Below are 21,250 nucleotides of genomic sequence, written 5' to 3'. Positions count from 1 at the left end.
AATAGAGGAGAATGCCAAGGATATACTGGACAACAGGGAAGACATCAAAAAACTTAAAATCAAACAAATGAAGACAGAGAGAACACAACAGGAGCATAAAGCATGGACAGAGGAAGCAGAAAACAGACTAGCTACGATGGAAATGCAAGCAAGAGAGAACAACTTGCGTTTCCAACATGTATCTGAAGATATGCCCCAAGAGAACTTAGAAGAAAGCATGACCCAACTACTCACTACTTATCTTGAGGTTGATGAAGAAGCGGTCGAGATTAGGGAAATCTATAGAGTTAATTCCAAATATGCAACCTCTAAAAAACTCCCACGGGAAATCTTAATAAAATTTGCAGACACACGGATAAAAGAGGATATACTGAACAAACAAAGAGATGATCCACTACTATATAAAGGAAAAGAGATACAGATCTTTCCGGACCTACCCTTTGTAGTAAGGAAAAAAAGACGTGAACTGGAATCCTTACGTAAATTGTTACGCGAACGGGAGATAAGGTATAGATGGGTGGGCCCGTACTTCTTAAGCGTTCAACTATCCACTGGCAGAATATTAATACGAACACTAGAAGAAGCACACGACTTAGAAGAAGAAATCAAAACAAAAACCAAAGGAAACAGCTCTAGAATGGATAGATCAAGTTCGCCACGGGAAAAGAAGAATTCCGCGACAAGTCAAGACGATCTGATGGATGAGGCGGCAGCCTTTAAATAAGAAGCAACATGACAAGTGGCTTAGAAATAATATCCATTAATATAAATGGTTTAAATACACCTCAAAAAAGAAATAAAACTTTTCATGCACTCTCTAAATATAAAGCGAACATAATATGCCTGCAAGAAACTCACATACAAAGAAGGTATAACTATTTACTAAATAACAAACGGCTTGGTACAGTATACACATCATCAGCGATAGAAAAGAAAAGGGGCATTGCTATCTATATTAGAGACCCCACTATTATTGGAAACTATAAAAGACACTCAAGGTAGGCAGTTAACACTTAAATTGCAGCTTCCAACAGGAGAAATAAAATTATTAACTTCTATATACGCACCGCTGACATCAAGAGAAAAATTTTTTACAGATCTTTTTTCGTCACTGGAAGAACAACTGGAGTACGAGATTATTATTATTGGGGACATGAATGGAGTCTTGGACACTAAGCTGGATAGATCAAAAAACCAAAAAAGTGGCAAACTCCCAAAGAAGGTAAAATTAAACATGAAACATTTCAACCTGGTGGATATTTGGAGAATTAAAAATCCTAATGTCAAAGACTATACATTTTACTCAGATAGACATAGAACATTCTCAAGAATTGATATGTGCTGGGCATCGACTAACTTAGTGAAAAATTTAGACTATGTTAAAATATTACCTCGGATCCTATCAGATCATAACCCAATACTAATAAAATGGCATCATCAAAAGAAGAAAATATTCAGATGGAGACTAAATGATGCATTACTGAACAAAGAGAGGGATCTCAACATAGGCCGTGAAGAACTTAGGGAATTCCTACTGAGAAACGAAACGCAAGGAATGAGCCAAGCAACAATCTGGGACTGTTCAAAGGCTTATATGAGAGGCATCTATATTTCACTAGGCTCAAAAAACAAAAAAGAGCGGGAAAAACGCCTGACGGATCTTCAAATCAACCTTGCCCAATTGGAACAAACTCACTTGCGAACAAATAGCAAAAAAATCCTAAAAGAGCTGAAAAAGACTAGACATGAAATCGATATACTCTATGCTGACGAAATGGCAAAAAAATTAAAATTTATAAAGCAAAAACATTTCGCTTATGCAAATAAACCGGGCAAACATCTGGCAGCTATGCTAAAAACAGAGAAATGGAAAAGAATAATACAGGCGGCAAAATTGAAAGGACAGATAACATATAAAGATGATGAAATTGCACAGTGCTTCTTGGATTACTTCGAGGAGCTATACAAAGAGAAAGGGCAAAAAGAACAAACGGAAGAAATAAAAACCTATATTCAGCAGAATCATTTAAATTATCTTTCCAAGGAGGATATATCCTGTCTAAATCAAGAAATCACCTTGGAAGAAGTAACACAGGCTATCAAGAAACTAAAGAGTGGAAAGGCACCAGGGCCCGATGGCTTTACGGCCTTATACTATAAATCACTCATGGAAGAAGTAGCGCCGACGTTAATGAAAGTTATGAATGAAATACATAAGAAAAAGAAAGTACCGGACTCCTGGAAAGAAGCATTTATAACACTTATCCCTAAAGAAGGAACAGATCGGATGCTTCCCTCTTCATATAGGCCAATATCATTACTTAACACAGACTACAAAATATTTACTACAATACTGGCACAAAGATTGTTAGCTCAGGCAGACAAGCTGATACACCCAGACCAGACTGGCTTTTTACCTAAACGACATATGGCGGACAATATCAGGTTTTTGATCAATGCACGAGAACTGGTAAAACACAGAAAAGAAAAAATGGCCTTTATCTTTGTGGACGCGGAAAAAGCCTTCGACAATATATCATGGAATTTCATGAGTCAGGTGATCCACATAATAAGCAAAGATGGTAATTTATTTAACTGGATATCTAGTATTTATGCCGAACAAAAGGCAAAACTAATAATTAATGGTACCCTGACTAAAGACTTCAATATCGAAAAAGGAACTAGGCAAGGCTGTCCTTTATCACCTCTACTTTTTAATCTAACATTAGAAGTATTGGCAAATAAAATCAGAACAAACCAGAAAATATCCGGTCTACAGGTCCAAGGAGAGGAATTTAAAATTAGAGCATACGCAGATGATGTTTTACTAACAATCTCACAACCAAAACCCAGTATTAAAGAACTTATGAAGGACATCCAAGCTTATGGACAATTGGCAGGTTATAAAATTAACAAGACTAAAACAAAAACTTTCTTAGAGCATCTATCAAAAGAGGAAGAATTGGAAATAACAAATACCTCAGGATTTATAAACTCAACAAAACCAATAAAATATCTGGGAATAAATATTCCAAAAAAATCCCAAGAGTTATATAATTATAACTATCAAAAGAATTGGAATAAGATCGAATATGACCTCCAAACATGGACTAAATTTAAAATTTCCTGGTTGGGCAGAATATCCTTAATCAAAATGAATGTACTCCCGAGATTCAATTTTTTATTTCAATTGATCCCCATTAAGATCTCCGAAAAGATATTAAAATCCTGGCAAAGACAAATTAATAGATTTATCTGGGACAAAAAGCGTCCCCGAATAAAATTCAAAATTATGACGGATGCAAAGAAGAGAGGGGGTATGTCTCTCCCAAATCTAAAGATTTACCATCAAGCGGCGACATTGGTGTGGGTTAAAGATTGGATTTTGCAAAATAATGAAAGAACCACCAAGTTAGAATTAGCAAACTTACAAGGTGGAGCACATCAACTATTATGGGGGAAAGACTGGAAGAAAAGACTAGAAGAAATGAAAGGCCATCCTATTGTAGAAAATATCGTGGAGGTGTGGCGAAAATTGAAACCCAGACTAAGTTTTGAAAAATCTTTGTTGATGGCACCATTTAACGCCTATGGATCAATAATTGAGAGGAAAATATACGGGACAATACAGTACCAGGACCTGATAAAAACAGATGGAGCTTTTAAGACATTAACTGAAATTCAAACTGACCACCCACAGATGCCCTGGCTGATATATTATCAACTAATCTCAAGATTTAAAGAGGATTGCTGGAACCGAGGAATTTTGCAAGGCAAAACAGATTTTGAACAACTGATAAGTAAGCCAACAGATCATTTATTAGGCAAAATTTATCGGTTGCTGCTGACATATGATACAGAAGATGAACAAATAAAAACATGCCAAATCAAGTGGATGGAAAATTTCAACGAGGTTATAACTACGGACGAATGGGAACAGTTATTCCGGGGAAATCTCAAATTCACTCTCAACTACGGAATTCAAGAAAATTGGCTAAAAATGTTACACAGATGGTACATCACCCCGAGTGACATTCAAAATATAAATAGCTCAACATCCGGTCAGTGTTGGAAATGTAGGAAAGCGAGAGGCACTTTTTATCATTGTTGGTGGACGTGCACGTTAGTGCAAAAATATTGGAAAAAGATTCATAAGAATATGGAAACTATAATTGGTCAACCTATTGTATATGATCCTAAACTCTTCCTTCTAAGCAAAGTACCAGACAGATATAGTAAAGATCATCAGACTATATTAAAATACTTAATAACGGCGGCAAGAATAGTCCTAGCATCACTGTGGAAAACAGAAAACATACCAAAAACCAAACTCTGGATCGACAAAGCATATGAATTTATAACAATGGCCCATTTAACAGAACTTTTACAGCCAGATACTCAAAAATCACATAAAGACAAATGGCAAACTTTCTATGAATTTATTAAAACCAAAAAAACAATAATATAATCTTCTAATATGAAAATAAAGCTAGTGATTAAATATAGCCTATTAAAAAAAATGAGAATATCCAACAGAAATACTTCAATTAAATATCTAAAATTTAACAAAGACAAACGATGCAATATTTAGGAATCTATTAAAACCAGAAAACAGTAAACAACTCGTTTAAATGTTATGAAAATGATACTGGTAATTATATTTGTTTGTATATCATCGTTTGTTTAAAAAATGATGACTATGTAAACTATATCAGGGGGTAAATGTACTTTCTTTTTGTTAATACTCTCCCTACCCTTCTCCCTTCCTGTTTACCCATGTATTTCCAAAACTAATAAAAAATATTTAAAAAAAATAAATAAAAATAAAGGAAGCCACAACCCTCAATTTGCAAGACCAGAGCAAGGCTGTCAAAGATAGGACGTTTTGGAGGATATTGATTCAAAGGGTCGCCATGAGTTGGAAGCGACTTGACGGCACTTAACACACACAAGCTCTGAAGATCAGATCTTTACACCATGGCCGAAGAAGTCTGCTTTCCACCCTCTCTTTTAAAATCTTGTATAATCAAGCCTGATGAACAGTCCTGGTGGGCTAATTTGGCTGGTCCAGCAGAAATGAGCAAGAGTCCAGTAGCACCTTAAAGACTAACAAAATTTCTGGCAGGGTATGAGCTTTCGTGAGTCACAGCTCACTTCATCAGATACCTGGCTCACCAAAGCTCATACCCTGCCAGAAATGTTGTTAGTCTTTAAGTTGCTGCTGGACTCTTGCTCATTTTTACAGTTATTGACAGACTAACATGGCCACCCATTGTGATCTATCTCCTTGGTTGGTCCAGTAAAAGGTATTCCATAGATTTTGTTCATCTTTGGGGGATTTAGCCTGGACTATCAACTTTTCCATGCTCAAAGATCATGTGCGAAACAGGCTTATGTATATTAGGGCTTCTGTGTCACATTACACACTAAGTGCATGGTGGAAGGCACCCCCCTCGCCGAGGAATTAGATTGCTGTCACAACAGAATATGAATTAGGCACATGAGACGCAGTCTATACCCACATGGAAATAAGTCACAGCTGTAGGGGATTATCTTCCTGACAAGTCCACTTAGGACCGCTGCATCACTGTATCAAGAGCATAAGCAAGGAGCCAAAGGGTCGTGCCACACTAAATTCATGCCCAGTACTTTACAGGAAATCTGAAATATCACGCATAAAATATAGTCCTTCGCGGGATCATAAAAATTCATAATCCAAGTACAAGTAAGTAAATCAGTTCACTGACAAGCTGCTCTAGCACAAGGGGGGGATGTTCCAGAGCCCGTTCTATTAATCCCCTTTGCCGCTATTTGGACAGAGTGGGATGCTTAGAACAAAATAAGAACATAAGAAAAGCCCTGCTAGATCAGACCAAGGTCCATCAAGTCCAGCAGTCTGTTCACACAGTGGCCAACCAGGTACCTCTAGGAAGCCCACAAACTAGACAACTGCAGCAGCATTGTCCTGCTTGTGTTCCACAGTACCTAATATAATAGGCATGCTCCTCTGATCCTGGAGAGAATAGGTATGCATCATGACTAGTATCCATCTTGACTAGTAGCCATGGATAGCCCCCTACTCCATGGGCTTGCTCTTCTATATGCTTCACAATTCTTTCTTTAATAATGCTTTCCATCAGTTTACCTAGAACAGACATTAAGCTAATTGGCCTGTAATTTCCTGGGTCCCCCTGGAAACTTTTTTATAAATGGGTGTTTCATTGGCCATTCTCCAGTCCTCTGGTACAGAAGCTGATCTAAGAGACATGTTACATATCAAGATAGTCAAGATAGGGAGGAGCACAGAGAATATGAGTGCTGAGAGAGAGAGGAAGGGTGCCATAGTACATCTGGGGACAGCTGACAGAAGAAGAGGGGAAGGGCTGTGGCTCAGTGGTAAAGCATTTGCTTGGCATGCAGAAGGTCCCAAATTCAATCCCTGGCATCTCCAGTTAAAGGGATTAGGCAAGGAGGTGATGTGAAAGACCTCTCTGCCTGAGACCCTGGAGAGCTGCTGCCAGTCTGAGTAGACAATACTGACTTTGATGGACCAAGGGTTTGATTCAGTATAAGGCAGTTCCATGTGTGTTCAAGAGGAAGAGTTGGTTTTTATACTCTGATTTTCTCTACCTTTAAGGAGTCTCAAACTGGTTTATACTCACCTTCCCTTCCTCTCCCCACAACAAACACTTTGTGAGGCCAGTGGGGCTGAGAGAGTTTGGAGAGAACTGTGACTAGCCCAAGGTCACCCAGCAGGCTTCATGTGGAGGAGTGGGGAAACCAACCCGGTTCACCAGAGTAGAGTCCGCTGCTCATGTGGAGGAGAGGGGCATCAAACCTGGTTCTCCAGATTAGAGTCCACCACTCTTAGCCACCACTCTTAACACCACACTGGCATGTGACAGGAAGTCTGCATTATACAAGAAAGATTCACTTTTGTAAAAAAATGGCAGCACTAGCTAACAGTTCATGGGATGCTGGCATGGGGATGGGAGCTTTTGAGCTGTGCATGGACTTGTATCTCTTGCTTTGAAATCTGAAGAAAGTGGGACTGAAGTGGAAAGGAACAGGCATCCTGAGCTGTAAACAGACCCTGCAGAGAATAAAGCAGCCTGCTGCCAGGATGCAGGATTAACACATTCTGCCCTCCACGGCCAGCATTCTTGCCTGGTATCTATTTTGATTCTCCAGCTTCCAAACAAGGTACCGGCATGCTCTCAAGGAACAAGAGGTGGGGCTGGTCACGATCAAAAACAATCACACAGGGAACAATGAACAGAGCAGTGCAATATTTAGCGTCAGTAAAGGTCCTTCGTTCAGGACAATCAAAAGCGCCTGGCGGAAAGGGCCGTAGATAACGCGGTTATGCCGAGTACCTCATGTGTGATGTTCATTAGAACATTTCAGAAAGCTACAACCAAGCCAAGAGCAGCCAAATAAGATCTGCACAGAGTTTGTTTCCCTTCTGCTTGGAGGTGTTGGCCTCTGATTACACCCAGGCTGGAGCCTTTTGACAAAGGGGGAGCTCTCTCGCCAGGCTAACCTGTGGTCTGCATGGGCCAGACCAGTGGATCTAGGACCAGCCCAAGCTGGGGTTTAGTGCATTGCCCCCCGCTTGATTTAAATTGCATTTTGTTTCAATTACTTAGAAGGTATTTTGGAATTTTATATGACGTTAGCCACCCTGAGCCTGGTTCTGCCAGGGGAAGGCAGGATGTAAATAATTTTTTTTAAAAATTATATATATTTTTTAAAGTTTATATTTTATTTATATGGAGAGCCAGAGTGGTGTAGTGGTTAAGAGCGGTGGTTTGGAGCAGTGGACTCTGATCTAGAGAACCGGGTTTGATTCCCCACTCCTCCACAGGAGAGGCGGAGGCTAATCTGGTGAACTGGATTGGTTTCCCCACTCCCACACACGGAGCCTGCTGGGTGACCTTGGGCTAGTCACAGTTCTCTTAGAGCTCTCTCAGCCCCACCTACCTCACAGGGTGTCTGTTGTGGGGAAGGTGATTGTAAGCTGGTCTGGTTCTCCTTAAAAAGATAGAGTCGGCATATAAAAACCAACTCTTCTTCAAATAGCTTACACATGTACAGGCAGGTTGTACATGCATTCACTGTAACATGTGAACAGGGCTGACCTGGGAGTGTTCCCTTACTTAGCAATTAGGTATGATGCTGACAGACCTGTGTACCACAGCACAGATTGTAGAGATTTCCTATCAGATGAGGGGGCCTTTTAAAGCTGTAGCACAGGCTACAGCTTGGTTGCTTTCCCCACTCCTTGGGCTAGTCACAGCTCTCTGAAAATTCTCAGCCCCACTTACCTCACACAGTGTCTGCTGTGGGGAGGGGAAGGGGAGATAATTGTAAGCCGGTTTGATTCTTCCTTAAGTGGTAGAGAAAGTCGGCATATAAAAACCATGTCTTCTTCTAAGCCACTTGGGGTCGTAAAATGAGATAAAATAAAATATCTACCTCCTCCAGCAGGGAGGTATCCCAGTTTACCAATATGTATGTGTGTGTGTGTGTGGGGAGTAGTTTGAGGAGGAAAAGAGCAGAATGCAAGCTCCAGGCAGAAGCAGAAGCCGACCATCTCTTTCCATTAACCCCCACCCCGCTGCTCTTTTCCTAGCTATCACTTCTCTTCACCTAGAACGCTTTGAAATAAAAAAGGTCTTTTATTTAAAAGCACATTTGAGGGCACTTGTGTTTTGCCAACAGCCATTCACGCAGCTGTACAAACTGCACTTCGTCCAGGGGCCCGGCTGCGCAATGTTCTTTGCTCTTTTGTCCCCTTTTCCTTTCGCTTGTCTTGCAAGGCTGGGTAATTTTAGTCATCCCGGATGCCTCTGCAGAATAAATGAGGCCGCGTTTTCCTCCTCCTCGCAGCCTCCCCATTTTGCGACTACATCGTTTGACTCAGAAGAAACCTCCTCGGGGCACACTGTCAAGAGCTGCCTCTTACTCCATGGCTGGCTTGAAGGCGGCGGCCCCTGATTTAGGCAGGCGGTTCAACGCGAGGGCGGTCTAGTTTACACAAAGCAGCAGAGGAACTCTGTTCAATTAGCCGCACATATGAATTGAGATCAATCTCATTATAGTCAAACAATCCGCTTTAGGTCTCATTCCCCAATTTGGCATACGCTGGTTTAAAGCAGCAGAAGACGAAGTGAGGCTGGTCCGTGCTGATGCCTAAGAACATAACATACTGTGTGAAGATTAAATCATCACTTTCTCCAGTTATCTTGTCTTTGATGGATAGGCCCATATGCTTCAAAGACACTGACAGCATAATGTATTGCAATCCTCTGCAGCACCAACCTTATGGAAGGAGGAGGAGTAGGAGAAGTTGGTTTTTATATGCTGACTTTCTCTACCACTTAACGGAGACTCAAACCGGCTTACAATCACCTTCCTTCCCCCTCCCCACAACAGACACCCTGTGAGGTAGGTGAGGCTGAGAGTGATTGCCCCAAGGTCACCCAGCTGGCTTCGTGTGTAGGAGGGGGGAAACAAATCCAGTTCACCAGATTAGCCTCTGCCGCTCATGTGGAGGAGTGGGGAATCAAACCCGGTTCTCCAGATCAGAGTCTATCACTTCTAACCACTACACCACGCTGACTCTGGTATTAATGGACACTTCAAAATGTGAAGAAGAGTTGGTTTTTATACCCCGATTTTCTGTACTTTTAAGGAGTCTCAGACTGGTTTATAATCACCTTCCCTTCCTCTCCCCACAACAGACACCTTGTGAGGTTGGTGGGGTTGAGAGAGTGGAGGCCTTTAGCAAGTACTTGTACATATGCAGACATATAGACAACGAAACAAGTAAGTGACCAGCCCCCGCCCCACACCCCTACTCTAAGTCACCGATCATTTTCAAATCTGTTCATCTGATTCAGTATCTGGCCGCTAAGAAGTCAGGCTTCGCTGTTGGCATCATATGCTTTCTGGCCTGCGGCTTCATATGTACATTAGATGGCCTCCCCCGACCCCTGCTTTCTGGGACATGGAACCTCCTCTAACGTGACTGACTATTTCTTTGGGCGTTCCCACAAATATCCTTCGGGTCCAGCAAACCAGCACTTCATCCAGAGTACAAGCAGAAAACAGCAAAAAAGAGCTAACAAACTTTCTGTGCACAGGGACAATGGTCACAAGCTTAGCTGAAGGGTGCATATCCCAAAGTACCTAGCCTACCTGAAGGAGACTGAAGATGACTCATTCATGATCAGTTCAGAGAAAGTTGGAAAACTTCGCTTCGTTACCTCTTTTTATTTGGAAGGACTGATTCTTGAGCCTCTGAAGAGAGCCAAAACAAGTAAACGCTGAAGCAAACATTCTTGTCAGTTGCCAAGCTTGTAGCTGATTAACTCCTGAATGCCTTTTCCCCAGCCAGCAGTTCCAAGCCCATTCTAAGAGCAGATCCATTTATTACAGCAGCCTTCTATTTAGTGCATTGTAACTAAACCGAGAAAGTGAATGATGCATCAGTTACCAGTGACCGGCCTCGTTGCCGGACTGCTTTTTGGAATTCAGAATACTCTGAATGGTAATAAAAGCTCTGACCTGTGGCAGCTGGATTTTATACTGGACTTTATTGGAAAAAAGGTATAAAACAGAAATTCATAAAATTTAAAACAGCAAAATTATGCCGCAAAGCTCCAGTTATCACAAATAATGTTGCCTAAATTGCAGTCTGAATAAACACTATTTGCTAAGATTCTTTTAAAACCTAAGGCAAGGATGCATAGCAATTTCTTAGAAGAACACAGTGATGAATTTTCCTTTGAATGCTGAGGGGGGGAAACATGCAGCCACTTACCACACAACACCCTGGCTGGTGCGAGCAACTTTTATTGGACTCTTGTAGCCAAGTACACAAGGAGCATTAAAATCCTTGGGCTCGAGAACATAATCAGTTCTCTTCATGGCGCACCATGCATCCCGCCCAGTTTCCTTTGTGCTGCCTTCCCACGGGCACCCGTGGAAATCCTAACAGAAAGGCCGACTGGTAAAGGCTGGGAAACATTCGAAGTGCGAGAGCAGGCACATGACTTGCTTACCTCTGCAATATAGCTCCAATTTGCACACTCTTAAGAGGTAACCTGGAACCCAGCCATTCAGACAAACACACCAGTGTGTTCAGTTTCAAATAACAAAGGCAAGATTGCTTAAATTAAAAAGGAATGCTACAGTATATTACTTTGTCAAATCATTTTTCTACAGTTGTCTTAGTGTTATAAACAGCAACCAGAGTTTTTTCTTCTTCTTCAATTTAACGGTCATTTCAACATACAAAGCTTACCTCTTTACCCACTCCAAAGAATGTAATATACTTGAATAAATCCCAGGAGTTCTATATATGTTCGAGTTGGGAAGACCCGCCTTACTATACTTTGAAAGGAATGACATGATCCAGCTACATGAATGATTAAATGTTACCATAAATTCATCTTTGGTTACACTATAAAATTTTAAAGCAGGATTTGTTACTTTAAAAGTCAGCTAGAAAAAAGTGACAAATCTAAACAGCATTTCCATACTAAAATTAACCCATTTGCAGAATTTAAAAGTTGTATTGTCATGCTTCACAGACCTGATTACCCTCCCTTTTACCCTAAAGGATTCTATCAACATATTAAAGTAAATTAATTTTAACGAAACACATTGAATATCGGAAGAAAATGAGGGGCAACCCAGATTTCTCCTGTCTAAATGCTCTCCATCGCTTTGAATTCGCTGAGCGCTTGCACCGGGTTCACGTGCTTCTTCTGGGAGGCCCGCTTGATCTTGGTCTGTGTCTCGTCTTGCTTCTCGCGCTTGACCAGTGGCTTCTTCTCGGGCGCCTTCATCTTCCAAGACACTGCTGGTAGGTTCAGAGATGCCATCCCTTGTGACTTCTGGTACTTGGTGGACGCCACATAGGAGGCCTTCACGGTTTGTACCACGGCGTTCATCAGGTTCTTTGCCGCCTGTATCAACGACATGGCGCTATCCACCTAAAACCAGATAAGTGGAAGAGGGCTTTGTTTTAGAGAGTGCCTGTGTGACACGGCTTATACAAAAAAAACCTGGATGCAGAACAGAAGAGGAAGAAGAGTTGGTTTTTATATGCTGACTGTCTCTACCACTTAAGGAAGAATCGAACTGGCTTACAGTCACCTTCCTTTCCCCTCCCCACAACAGACACCCTGTGAGGTAGGTGAGGCTGAAAGAGTGTGACTAAGGTCATCCAGCATTTTTGGGAATACCACCACCATGTGCTTTGCCCACTTATACTTATTATTGGACAACTCCTCGTCTTTCTAGAGCCTTCTGTTTAGCTAGAGTGAATGCTAGCCCCTCTATGGCTATGAAAGGCAGAATTTTGAACATACCATACCCAGACAGGACCTGTCCTTGCTCTTCTGGCTCTCTTGATTCATTAGCTCATGCCCTTTTGGAATGCCGCTTTTATGAGGAACTTAGATCCCGACCCGTTATATCTCTCCCTTTTTAACATATAAATCTAATGCCTCTGTGTCTGACATAATGGCTTTTTTATATTAAGTGACAGGGATCCCAAGGCTACATTGTCAGTGGCAAGATTTATTTCAGTCCTTATATCCTTCAAACATTAGATTTAAAATTATGCTGCTCAAGATCAATGGATTAAGGAGCTTCTAAGGGATAAAGGAAAGGCTTCGTGTGTAAGAGGGCTTCACGTGTAAGAGTGGGGAAACAAATCCAGTTCACCAGATTAGCCTCTGCCGCTCATGTGCAGGAGTGGGGAATAAAATAACCGTTTGCAGCAATTGCAAGAGCGGCAAAATAGGATTTCTCTAAGCATTTCAGGATTTCATGTCTTTGTTATTTATAGTCCGCCTTTATCACAGTTACAATATTGTTCGCACCCCAGATACGACCAGTTCTCCACCAAGGTTCTGCACTTCTGCCTTCACTTTGCTGCAGATGTTCAGCTGATGGCAATACAAAGCAATACGCTGTAGGTAAGCCAGCAGGTCCTGCTTGCAAGCAGAATCTGGACACTGAAAAGAGAAAAAAAAAAGTGCTTAATTCTGAGAAGTTTGAAATGTGATTAGTGTTTTACTCGTAGCTCAAATCTCACTAGACAGAAATAATCCTAGGCAAGATCCGCCATAGTATTTTCCAACACGACATTGAGTATGCTTCGCTTACGAGACACATACATATGATTTAAAGCCTGTCACCCAACTTGTTCCAACAAGCTGTCATTCAAGAGAAGGTTGGTTTTTATACCCCGCTTTTCTCTAACATTAAGGATCAGAACAAACTACGCTAACAAAGAAGAAACAGAAGAGTTGGTTTTTATATGCCGACTTTCTCTTCCACTTAAGGAAGAATCAAACTGGCTTACAATCACCTTCCTTTCCCCTCCCCACAACAGATATTCTGTGAGGTAGGTGGGGCTGAGAGAGCTCAAAGAGAGCTGTGACTAGCCCAAGATCACCCAGCTGGATTCATATGGAGGAGTGGGGAAACCAACCCGGTTCACCAGATTAGAGTGCACCGCTCATGTGGCGGGGTGGGGAATCAAACCCGGTTCTCCAGATCACAGTTCCCCACTCTTAACCACTATGCCACACTGGTGTAGAGCATGATAGCATGGAGAGCTTACATCTTTAACCAAATAATCACTCATACGCCCATCCACCCTCAGTCTGTGAAATCTCTGCCTGCTCAGGCCCACTGTGGCAGCAGGGCAGATTGGCCAATGGCATCAACAAGCAAGGCAGGCAGAGGTCAGAAGCTGAGGAAAATACAAGACGTGACAGGCCTTGAAGACACTGAAACAGGCAGCCTGACGAATGCGCATTAAAAAAAATTCTATGCCAAGTTTGAAGTAGCTTACAAATGAAATAACATGCCATAATAAAACTGACCGCATAACGTGACAGCTGAACCTCACGAGAGCTGAAGTACAGCACAAGAACCGAGAACAAAAACGGTAACAAGAAGAAGAGTTGGTTTTTATATGCCAACTTTCTCTACCACTTAAGGCAGACTCAAACCGGCTTACAATCCCCTTCCCTTCCCTTCCCTTCAACAAGACACCCTGTGAGGTAGGTGAGGCTGAGAGAGCTCTAAGAGCTGTGACTAGCCCAAGGTCACCCAGCTGGCTTCATGTGGAGGAGTGGGGAAACCAACCTGGTTCACCAGATTAGCCTCTGCCGCTAATGTGGAGGAGTGGAGAATCAAACCCGGTTCTCAAGATTAGAGTCCACTGCTCCACAACACCGCTCTTAACCACTACACCACGCTGGTAAGATCAGTAAATAGCAGCAAAACCATCAAATCACAGCAACTTCACCACCAAACAATGAAAAAGGCGGCTGGTCACCTCTGACCTGTTTGCATGAGGCAGAAGCAGGCGACATTCACAGCTTCTCGTTCGTCCATATTTGCCCTAAGAAATTCTTGCTGTAGAATTAACAAGTGAACATTCGGCTTGATTTTCTCAGGGACTAGGGAAACAGCCTAAGCTACCTCACAGGTTTGTTGTGAGAATAAAACAGGGCTGGGGAGAGCCATGTATGGTGTCTTGAGTGCCTTGGAAAAGGGGTGGGATAAAAACGAGAGACATAACTGATCGGCAGTGGGATCAATGTTGTCAAAAGCCGATGCAGGGATGTGACAATGAATTCAGATGACACTGGAAACGATAGTCAATAGAAGAACCCAGTCCTTAAGACACCACGGAGCAAATCTCTTATGGCCCTGTAGCTAAAGTATTAAATATGCCTTCAACTTTCCCCAGAATGTGCCAATGGGAGGCCTGAGAAGGTAACTTGATCAATGCTGCGTATTACTAGGTTCCATGTGGCCAAGTTCTTCCAGAGCATTTTGAAGAGGCAAACACTGAATAGCTTCCCCCTTTGGAGCAATTTTCTACCTCTTTTTAAGAGAAGAATTTGCACTGAAACAGAGTTTCACACTGTTTAACAAAGACCCCCCCAAAAAAAAAATCTATTATGCCCTAGAAATTAGCCAAATCATCAGTTATGAGGGTATTATCCTGCATGCTGATTGCGGCCCATTGTTCTAAAATAGGGGGAAGGAAGCTTTAATACAAATTTCAGAGAGTACAAAGATCAATGGAACCGGCAGGGCCCACTTCAGCAGCTCTTAACTGGAGAGCCACATGGTGGGAGGGGAAAGGCAGAGAATGGACGAGCTGCACAGACAGACTCTCCTGTTCCAGCTCATCTAGCTACAAAATATGTATGCCCTTACTTTTGAGGACAGCATGCATGTGCTGCGGAAAGAAACAAATTTCGCAAGGAAAAGCATCAGAACAAACTACGGTAATGAAGAAGAATTGGTTTTTATATGCCGACTTTCTCTACCACTTAAGGGAGAATCAAACCGACTTACAATCACCTTCCCTTCCCCTCTCCATAACAGTCACCCTGTGAGGTAGGTGGGACTGAGAGAGCTCTAAGAGCTGTGACTAGCCCAAGGTCACCCAGCTGGCTTCATGTGGAGGAGTGGGGAAACCAACCCGGTTCACTAGATTAGCATCAGCCACTCATGTGGAGGGGTGGGGAATCAAACCCGGTTCTCCAGATCAGACTCCTTCGCTCCAAACCACCGCTCCTAACCACTACACCACGCTGACTCTCAAAGGGACAGAGTACTAAATTAATTACATTCTTAGAAAGGGTGAAGTATTTGTCTAATAGCTGAGAAAGTGCCTTAAACTGCAAAGTGAAAGATTGATTTAATATACTTAATTTGCAACCCGCTTTTCTCCCCAGTAAGGACATGAAGTGGTTTACATTGTTTTCCCCATCTCCCTTTTCATACTCACAAACACCCTGTGAGGTAGGTTAGGCTTGATACTGTGTGACTGGCCCAAGGTGACCCAGCAGGCTTTCTCGGCAAAGTCGGAATTTGAACCTGGGGCTCCCAAATCCTAGTCTCGGCACTCTAGCCACCATACCCCACTGGCCACTTTTATTTGGGCCCTCTGTCAGAGATAGCTACTGGGTTCAAAACGTTGACAACACTGTTAGTGGTAGGGTCAATGTCTAATTCCACTATGGATCAAAAGCATATACATAAGAACATAAGAAAGGCCGTGCTGGATCAGACCAAGGCCCATCAAGTCCAGCAGTCTGTTCACACAGTGGCCAACCAGGTGCCTCTAGGAAGCCCACCAGCAAGACGAGTGTAGCAGCATTGTCCTGCCTGTGTTCCAAAGCACCTAATATAATAGGGATGCTCCTATAATCCTGGAGAGAGTAGGTATGCATCATGACTAGCATCCATTTTGACTAGTAGCCACAAATACCCCTCTCCTCCATGAACATGTCCACTCCCCTCTTAAAGCCTTCCAAATTGGAAATTTAGCACCCCATGACTGCTTCCCCCACGTCATCTTTCACATGGTCAGCCTATGCCAAGGGGGAAAAAAATGGAGGGGGGGCAAATTAAACTCAACCAAAATGTTGAATCCAAACCGAAAGGGTTGAGCTGAAGAACGTTAAAATCACAAATATATAAATTTTAATATGGTGCACAGTAAAGTTAAAAACACAGGGCCTATACAGTAGGCTAGTAATTCACAATAAATAAATACATAAAACACATACACAGCTGATGTATAACCATACAATGACCAAAGTAGGACCAAATTAGGTTCTAGTTTGTTCCTACTTTGGTCCTTGTATGGTTGTACATCAACTGTGTATGTGTTTTATGTATTTATTTATTGTGAATTACTAGGCTACTATATAGGCCTGTGTTTTTAACTTTACTGTGCAGCCTATGCCAAACCCTTGTTCTGTAAGCAACTGGGAGGTCTGCCCATGCAGGACTTGATGGCACATGTATTTTTCCACCTCAGATCTGAGTGCCTACAGAGTTAGAGACTGAGAAGCTGAAAAAGCACAGAAAAACTGACAGATCACGGTGGGCAGCCCTGTTTGTCTGTCTGTGGCAGTAGAAAAGAGCAAGAAGCCAGTAGCACCTTAAAGGCTAACAAAATTTCTGGCAGGGTGTGAGCTTTCGTGAGCCACAGCTCACTTCTTCCGAAAAAACTTATGACCACTGACAACAAGTGGCGAACATCCTTTAAAAAGGGAGGGGGGGGGACACCCCAGCTGCTACAAACTGGGAACACCTGTAAACTGATGAGAAAAAAAAGGCAAAGTGAAAGCAAGTGACTTTATGAGTGCCGGGGCCTCTTCCCTCAGAAATGGCAACTTTCTGCAGCAAAAAGGGAGCCTCGCGGAAAATTCAAAGCAATACTAGGAAAGACGTCCGCGTATACAACGCTTATTGAGAAGAATAAGGAATGGGGAATTTTATTTGGGAAGAGGCCATATGAAAAGTGGATAGCTGCAAAATTATCTTCTGTGAACCAACAACCCGAAATGACAACCCGAAACGACTTGCAACACCAGTAATTGTCCATCCTATCTTGTCAATTTCTTTTATTAAAGAATCAAAATTTTAGCATCTCATTCACATCAAGGAAAAACACACATCCAGCACTACAAACGGCGTGTAATAAAATACTGTATTTTTCGCTCCATAAGACGCACCTAGTTTTTAGAGGAGGAAAACAAGTTTTTAGAGGAGGCTTTAAAGCAGAGTCCCTGGAAGCCGGGCGGGGGGTCTTGAAAGTTCTCCACGCTGCCATCCCAGGCAGCACAGAGCACTTTCAAGACCCCCCCCCGCCCGGCTTCCAGGGAGTCTTCTGGACTCCAGCGCGGGGAGAGGGGGGAGGTTAAACTGCTCTGCAGGCAGCGCAGAGCAGTTTAAATACCCCCCGCCCGGCTTCCAGGGAGTCCCTGGAAGCCGGGCGGGGGGGTCTTGAAAGTTCTCCATGCTGTCTGCCCAGGCAGCGCAGAGCAGTTTAACCTCCGCACCCCCCCCCCCCCCCGCGCTTCCTGGTCCCGAGCCTCGGGACCGGGAAGCGCGGGGGGAGGTTAAACTGCTCTGCGCTGCCTGCCCAGGCAGCACAGAGCAGTTTAAAGACCCACCGCCCCCCTTCCCGGGAAGCGGGGCGGTAGGGGTTTAAACTGCTCTGAGCTGCCTAGGCAGTTTTGCCCTTCTCCCCGGGGCCGGATTCACACACATTCGCTCCATAAGACGCACAGACATTTCCCCTCACTTTTGAGGAGGAAAAAAGTGCATCTTATGGAGCGAAAAATACGGTATACACGTTACTGTGCCATCCGATTAATTAAGGGAACTCATAAGGAATCAAGCTGAAGCAAGCACTTCCCTCTTTGTTAAGTAAGTAAGCTTAAAAGTGAATTTCCTTGATTTTCTCTAGCCAGTCATGGATATTTAGGGTTATATACTGCTTCCAGAATCCAGTAAAGACAATTCTGGCTGCTGAAATTAGGTAAAGTAAAATTACCCAAAACCTCTTAGGAAATCTTCAGTACAGAAGTTGTACTGAAGTCTTGTAAAAATCCATCATGACTTACATGATCTGCAATTGTCCGCCCTAGCTTGTCCATTCTTGACCCAGCTTCTGCAATTTTCTTTGCTGCACTAATAACATCGGATGTATTCTTTAATGGCCCTTTACCCCTGCAAAAAGAAAACGGCGTTAGTCTTCTGGAGTCGAAAACCGCAAACCAGATATATTTTTCCTAGCCAACTATTTCCCTGTTGTATAGCGGTTATATTTAGATTGTACAGGAGCCAAGCTACACACAACACTTAGGATTCATGTCTGGATCCCCAAGCACATAATTTAGCAGCAAGAAGCAGCTGCTAGGTTGCGGGGAGGGGAGGAAAAGAGAAAAAGAATATGGATTAAAGTTTCAACATGGGGGGTTTACTCCTTCCCCCCACCCATTTTAAGGCTCAGGAAGGAAAAAGGACAGGGTAGGAGCTATGGCTCAGTGGTAGAGCATCTGCTTGGCATGCAGAATGTCCCAGGTTCAATCCCTGGCATCTCCAGTTAAAGGGACTAGGCAAGTAGGTGATGTGAAAGACCTCTCTGCCTGAGACTAGAGTGAACACACAAGGAGTGGGCACTGCGGTATATAGCCAGAGACAAAATGGAACCTTTCTGGCATCCATCTTTGTGACAGACTCCAGAGCTGACCGGGTAAGCCCAGTCTTGTCTGCCTGCCTGCTTCCCTTCAGGTGCGACATGGAGCAATGAGACAGAAACACACCTTGTTCAGAATATGTTTAGCTTTCTCCTGCAGCTGGTAAGGAAACCGTGGTAATCTTCTCAAATAATTAGGGAAACTGGAATCTTTACTCAACATGGCCAGATATCCAGAAAACAAACACATCAAGCTGCACAATAGCCAGGAACCAAACCCCTCTGAATCATCCCCTCCTTCCTGAGAAACATCTCCCTTCATCTAGAAATCTATAGCAGAACTTGATCAAGAAGAACCTAAGTATTGTTTCCATCTCCTGTCTTTTCTCACTACTAAGCTGATAAAAGAGCAATCAAGCCTTTGTCCACCAATAATGTTTGGTTACTGGTAACTTCACAGCGCCCCAGGACACATTTCAGGTAGAAATATCTCCCCTTTAGCCATGGCGAAGTGAGAGCATTTTCTTGGATCCAAAACGTGCACCCTGTTCTTGTGTGTACAGCTCCTTTTGCTTTCCTTTGGGAAACGCTGGTCGCTCCTTACTACACGCAACTGCCTTCTCTTGAACATTAACCCTCTGATTTGTAACTATATTTTTTCCTCTTAGCCCTGTGTCCAACCCCACCCTACCTTTTATTTTCTAGTTCTTGAATATATTGGGTTTTGTGTGTTTTTCTGTGTGTGTTTCAAAGTTGCTTTATGATAAAAACCAATTAATCATTACAATACATCTCCTCTTTATTAAAGGTTTTCCACAGGGATTTGATCTATGTATACAAAGGGGAAATATTCCGATTACCTCTGCCTCTTGCAAAATATAGTCTCCTCAGCTAATTCTCCAACCAAAAAGGGAGACTAGGGTAACAAAGGCTTGTATTTCTTGAACTGCAACACTCCAGCCCCACCCCCACCCACTGAAACGACACCCACTTCTGAAACTTAAAGGAGTTTTCAGAATAGCTTGATGTGGCATGGGGATGTAAGTGGAAGGGATTCTGCCTGCACGTGCCCAAGCCCTTGATTACACTTAAAGTGGCACCTCTGCCACAAACCTATAAAAAACCAAAATTCAGATAATCATCTTGAATGAGACTGACTAAATCACTGCAATATGCACCGTAAAACACTTTATATTTAAATTTCTGAGTGCAATCAAAACCTTGCAGGGTTTTCTACTCTGTTCTAGCTTTAAAACTACCTAAATTTTAGTTCAGAATGAGAACACAGGCAGGATAATGCTGGTGCAGTTGTCTTGTTTGTGGGTTTCCTAGAGGGACCTGTTTGGCCACTGTGTGAACAGACTGCTGGACTTGATGGGCCTTGGTCTAATCCAGCAGGGCTTTCCTTATGTTCTTACAGACCAACCAGCTACTGTGCACAGTTTTCCACTAGTTCCTTGGAGGATGCATGCAAACTGCAATTAATAGGTATGGGCAGTCACACACACTTGAATCTTTAGAAGATGTAGGGATTTCAAATCACTTTATATTTAGGTTAAGTATTCCACTAATGGACATGCAAGGCAGACAGTTCCTGACAAGACTGAGTGGCTGTTAAAAGTAATACTAATCAGCATCAGTCAACAGCATCCAGTAAGGACCAGTGCCATCTAAAACGACCTCATTGGACAAGTTACCCCTGAAGTGCTGGCTTAAAGAGAACGGCCATGAAGAATCCTTACCTGGTGAAGTCTGTCATCTCCATCATAATCATGCACATTTGTTTTGCCAGAACAATAATGTCATTACCGCTGTCATCCCATTTGGAAACTTCTGCATCCAGTTTACTCTTTTCTTCCTGGAAGCTGGCTACCTGTTCAGCAATTTTTGCTTTCTGCTCTTGAGGGAGCTGAGCCATGATAGCCTGGAATGAAGAGTTGCTCCATGTAATTCTAGCCATTCGTCAGCGGGGATTCTTTTCAAGGCATATTTTGCACCAGCCAATCTTATTCATGGAGGTAGGATTAAATTATACCTGAAGGGCTGATGAGACTATTTCATCCCACTTTGATCTAAAGCTTGTGACTATGGTGAATTACCTAGTAACACTGTAAGTAAACACTGTGTGTGTGTTAAGTGCCGTCAAGTCGCTTCTGACTCACGGCGACCCTATGAATGAAAGTCCTCCAAAATGTCCTATCTTTG

At 42.8% G+C, this 21,250-nt stretch overlaps 1 protein-coding gene across 1 annotated transcript in view; it reads right to left on the bottom strand.

The window, feature by feature from the left end:
* Positions 1-11,717: 11,717 nt before the first annotated feature.
* CTNNA1 (catenin alpha 1) overlaps positions 11,718-21,250 on the bottom strand; it is a 92,146-nt gene continuing 82,613 nt past the window's right edge. The window contains exons 15-18 of the mRNA XM_056856050.1: positions 20,788-20,969; positions 18,471-18,576; positions 12,900-13,034; positions 11,718-12,005 (exon numbers count right to left, since the gene is read on the bottom strand). Coding sequence (XP_056712028.1) covers positions 11,718-12,005; positions 12,900-13,034; positions 18,471-18,576; positions 20,788-20,969 — 711 coding nt within the window. The remainder of the gene's footprint in view (positions 12,006-12,899; positions 13,035-18,470; positions 18,577-20,787; positions 20,970-21,250) is intronic.

The sequence above is a fragment of the Euleptes europaea genome, chromosome 10 (assembly GCF_029931775.1).
Source record: "Euleptes europaea isolate rEulEur1 chromosome 10, rEulEur1.hap1, whole genome shotgun sequence".
NCBI lineage: Eukaryota > Metazoa > Chordata > Lepidosauria > Squamata > Sphaerodactylidae > Euleptes > Euleptes europaea.
Note: the sequence above shows the minus strand (reverse complement) of the source record. Positions and strands in the feature narration are given on the sequence as shown.